General features: G+C 41.5%; 2 protein-coding genes across 2 annotated transcripts; both read right to left on the reverse strand.

The window, feature by feature from the left end:
- Window positions 1-912: 912 nt before the first annotated feature.
- LOC124680508 lies at window positions 913-1639 on the reverse strand. Its single transcript, XM_047215559.1, has one exon. The coding sequence runs from the start codon at window positions 1597-1599 to the stop codon at window positions 913-915; it is 687 nt and encodes a 228-aa protein (XP_047071515.1). The 5' UTR covers window positions 1600-1639.
- Window positions 1640-2662: 1023 nt separating this feature from the next.
- Window positions 2663-3355, reverse strand: LOC124680519. The gene has a single exon (XM_047215569.1). The coding sequence runs from the start codon at window positions 3353-3355 to the stop codon at window positions 2663-2665; it is 693 nt and encodes a 230-aa protein (XP_047071525.1).
- Between the last annotated feature and the right edge of the window lie 901 nt (window positions 3356-4256).

Genomic DNA, 4256 nt, shown 5'->3' on the forward strand with positions numbered 1-4256 from the left:
GACCTGGCATGTAAATGCAACAAACCTTTTTTGGCTCCAAAGGCTTACATTTTCTTCAAATCGATATTAAGCATATGAAGTTTGTATTGTGACAAGATCAGAGTTAAAAATACATGATTTTGAGATGTGGACCCTTGTTTTCCTGATTTTTTTACAATTTTCCGCACAATTTTCCTAGCTACATGAGATGTTTTTCGCATGACTCCAGTTGTAAAGGATTTTACTGGCGTTCTTAACTTCTTATACAGGGTAAGAGAGGGAAGAAAGAAAAAAATGTATTACTGAAGTCTACGTAGCCATGTATTACTGAAAAACATTTACTGCCATTATTATTGCAATGTATGATGCTCAACTCCTATTAGATACCAAATATCATAATGCGGAAGATACCAGCATATTAAAACTCTCATTTGCCAGTATGGATCAGTATTCTTCTTATTAAGAAATTTGGGCATTGGGTTCATAATATTATACACTGTGACATGCTTGAATGATATGGCTGAAGATTGTAGAAACTCATTTTAATTCAGGTATTGCATATGCATTCTGAAACTAGAAATATTAAACTGCAGTGCCAGACTGCACATCCATGTGGTGGAGGCGATGGTGGTGGTGGGGAATCTTGGTAATAAAATTGATTTATTAGCCCTTGTGACTTTGATCTGTCATGTTTAGTGTACACCCAACAAGATCCACGAACCAAGGATATTGCAACTAAGTATATACTTAGATCAAATAACACATCTTGAAGCGTGAAATGAGCAAATGGATCAAAACTTTGGTTTCTCTCTATTTTAAATCCCTATACATTTGTATTGTATACATAATTACATCTTGGGAAAATTGTACCAAGATCAGCTAGTCCTCAAAAAGGCGGATGCCAATCACAGTGTGCCAAGAGTGGTGGAGTATCTATGAGCTAAGAATGTTCAGTAGAGAAACCCTGATCTGGACTAATTTCCTGAACAGATTTCCTACCCCATTCTCAAGATCTCCAATACTGCACTCTAACGCCTGCAATTGCTCCTCCTTGCAAACAACTGCCTTTTTTTTGTGAAATGCTTTGGAGACAAGTGACTGTTTAGGCATATTGATTTCCTTCGACAGGAGATGGACTGAGGAATCCAGCAGAGATACAGATATCTCTCTAGCCTTGGTCAGTAGCATGACCATCCTGCCCTCAGAAGTAGCCTTTTTTGTGGTCTTCTTGAAATGTTTCTTGGCCTTCTTCGTCAAACGAGAATATGACTGGATCTTGGCTTGAGAAGCTGCATCGTCTCCTTTTCTTAGAGCCACTTGCAACTCCTGAATGATGGCCTTCATCTCCACGAAGATCTCTTGCATGGTGCTGCAGAGATCCAACAGCTCAAGATAGCATTCCATCTCTCCAAACATCTTCCCGGCTTGGTTGCTTGGCAGGCCAACAATCTCTTCAATACCACTGTAGATGTCTCCAAGCCTCCTCAGACCATCACACATCGTGCTGATGGTGGTGGAGGAAGAGATGCTTGCCCCTAGGCTCAGCAGCTCTTGCTCGACTTCCGCCTCGTTGGCCTGAGGCCTTGAAGGCAAACTTATCGATCTTAGGTGGAAAGCCATTTCTAATATGGAAGCTTTTATTCTGTATTGTGGTTGGAGAGAGGAGGAGTACAAAGAAGCACTTCTGGTTCAATGTGTCTACCTCTCCTTTGAGGCCTATTTATACAGAAGAAGCATACAAGCGGGCCTATTTGATTGGTAGACATGAAGAATCGTGTCATTTAATTTTCCAGATGTTGTCTTCTATGGTAGATGATCTGGCATAAGGCTAGCGGTTACAACAGCAAAGTCGTCTCCTGTTTAGTACATATTTGAGTGTGGCCTCTGCCTCGGGACGAGCTAGCACATTATTATGTCCCTGCAATTGGAAGCAAGAACCAACAGTGTGGTAGTCTCATAGTGGACCTTGGCATAATTGCATGCTCTCGACATTATTTAATTGATTGCCAATCCAGCATTTAGCTGTGACCATGTCATGTTGGCTGCTCTCCTTTCACCAATCAATCGGGTTTCATTAGTGTATCAAGAATGATATGAAAACGAAAAAAAAAATGTTCGGAAATTTTTTGTGACCTCATCATGATAAGTAAGAAAGGGCGATTTTTTTGCGGTACTACATGGTTGTGGTTTTTTTCGGCCTCTCGAGTCTCGATTCATAATATTGTACATTGTGACATGCTCGGACGATATGGATGAATATTTAGAAACCCATTTTATATATGCAAATTGCATATGCATTCTGAAACTAGAAATATTTAATTGCAGTGCCAGACTGCACATCCATGTGGTGGAGGCGGTGGTGATGGTGGGGAATCTTCTTAATTAAATTATTTATTCTTCTAACAGCAGGCTTAGCCCTTATGACTTCGACCTGTCATGTTTAGTGTAAGCCCCACAAGATCCACTAATCAAGGATATTGCAGCTAAGTATATACTTAGATCAAATAACACATCTTGACACATTAAATGGGCAAATGGATCAAAACTTTGGTTTCTTTCTCTGTAACTTCCTGTACATTTGTATTATATACATAATTACATCTTGGGAAAATTGTTCCAAGATCAGCTAGTCCTCAAAAAGGCGGATGCCAATCACAGTGTGCCTAGAGTGGTGTGGAGTGATCTATGAGCTAAGAATGTTCAGGAGAGAAACCCTGATCTGGACTAATTTCCTGAACAGATGTCCTGCCCCATTCTCAAGATCTCCAATACTGCACTCTATCGCCTGCAATTGCTCCTCCTCGCAAACAACTGCCTTCTTCTTGTGTAATGCTTTGGACACAAGAGATTGTTTAGGCATATTGATTTCCTTCGACAAGAGATGGACTGAGGACTCCAGCAGAGATACAGATATCTCTCTAGCCTTGGTCAATAGCATGACCATCCTGCAGCCCGCAGAAGTAGCCTTCTTCGCGGTCTTCTTGAAATGTTTCTTGGCCTTCTTCGTCAAACGAGAATAAGACTGGATCTTGGCTTGAGCACCTACATCATCTCCTTTTCTTAGAGCCACTTGCAACTCTTGAATGATGGCCTTCATCTCCATGAAGATCTCTTGCATGGTGCTGCAGAGATCCAACAGCTCAAGAGAGCATTCCATCTCTCCATCCAACATCTTCCCGACTTGGTTGCTTGGCAGGCCAACAATCTCTTCAACACCATTGTAGATGTCTCCAAGCCTCCTAAGACCATCACATATCGAGCTGATGGTGTTGGAGGAAGATATGCTTGCCCCTAGGCTCAGCAGCTCCTGCTCGACTTCGGCCTCGTTGGCCTGAGGCCTTGAAGGCAAACTTATCGATCTTAGGTGGAATGCCATTTCTGATCTTGAAGCTTTTTCTCTGTATTGTGGTTGAAGAGAGGAGGAGGAGGAGGAGGAGGAGGACAAAGCACTTCTGGTTTGATGTGTCTACCTCTCCTCTGAGGCCTATTTATACAGAAGAAGCATACAAGCAGGACCATTTGATTGGTAGACACGAAGAATCGTACCATTTAATTTTCCAGATGCTGTCTGCCAAGATCTGGCATAAGGCTAGCAATTACAACAGCAAAGTCATCTCCTGTTTAGTACATATTTAGTGTGTCCGCTGTCCTTGGGACGAGCCAGCACATTATCAGGTTCCTGCAATTGGAAGCAAGAACCAGCAGTGTGGCAGTCTGCTAGTGGATCTTGTCATAATTGCATGCTCTAGACAGTATTTAACTGATTGCTAATCCAGCATTTTGTTGTGACCATGTAATGCTGGCTGCTCTGCTGTGACCAGTCTGCCGGGTTTCATTAGTGTATCGAGAATGATATGGAAACTAGAAATTTTGCGGCTGTCAAATTTTGTGCAACCCCAGATTGATTAGTAAGAAAGGGAAAAGAAAATTGTGGTACTAGGATACATGGTTGTGGCCTTTTTTGGGCTTCTCGATTCATAATATCGTACACTGTGATAGCTACATGTGTGGTCAAGCTAAGTGTTGGAGTTGGCCTTCTTTAGCAATAGATAGCTTGTTAGTGACTTGGTGTGATAGCTTCCATCTGAATAATATGACCATCTTTGTGAAGCATTTCAAAATTCATCTTAAACAGTGGGCTAACTGCTAGAATGGCGGTCAGCGATGATAATGATTTCTGAGTATTTTTTCCCATTGAGATATGGTCTGAGTTGAAGCTCCAAACTTAGATAGTTGCAAGCATAAACAGTATATTGACAACAAGAAATGGACCCATT

The sequence above is a fragment of the Lolium rigidum genome, chromosome 1 (assembly GCF_022539505.1).
Source record: "Lolium rigidum isolate FL_2022 chromosome 1, APGP_CSIRO_Lrig_0.1, whole genome shotgun sequence".
NCBI classification, from domain to species: Eukaryota; Viridiplantae; Streptophyta; class Magnoliopsida; order Poales; family Poaceae; genus Lolium; species Lolium rigidum.

What these genes read in the sequence shown, in the direction of transcription:
- LOC124680508 (XM_047215559.1), bottom strand. Translation starts at nt 1,599, where the DNA reads ATGGCTTTCCACCTAAGATCGATAAGTTTGCCTTCAAGGCCTCAGGCC.
- LOC124680519 (XM_047215569.1), bottom strand. Translation starts at nt 3,355, where the DNA reads ATGGCATTCCACCTAAGATCGATAAGTTTGCCTTCAAGGCCTCAGGCC.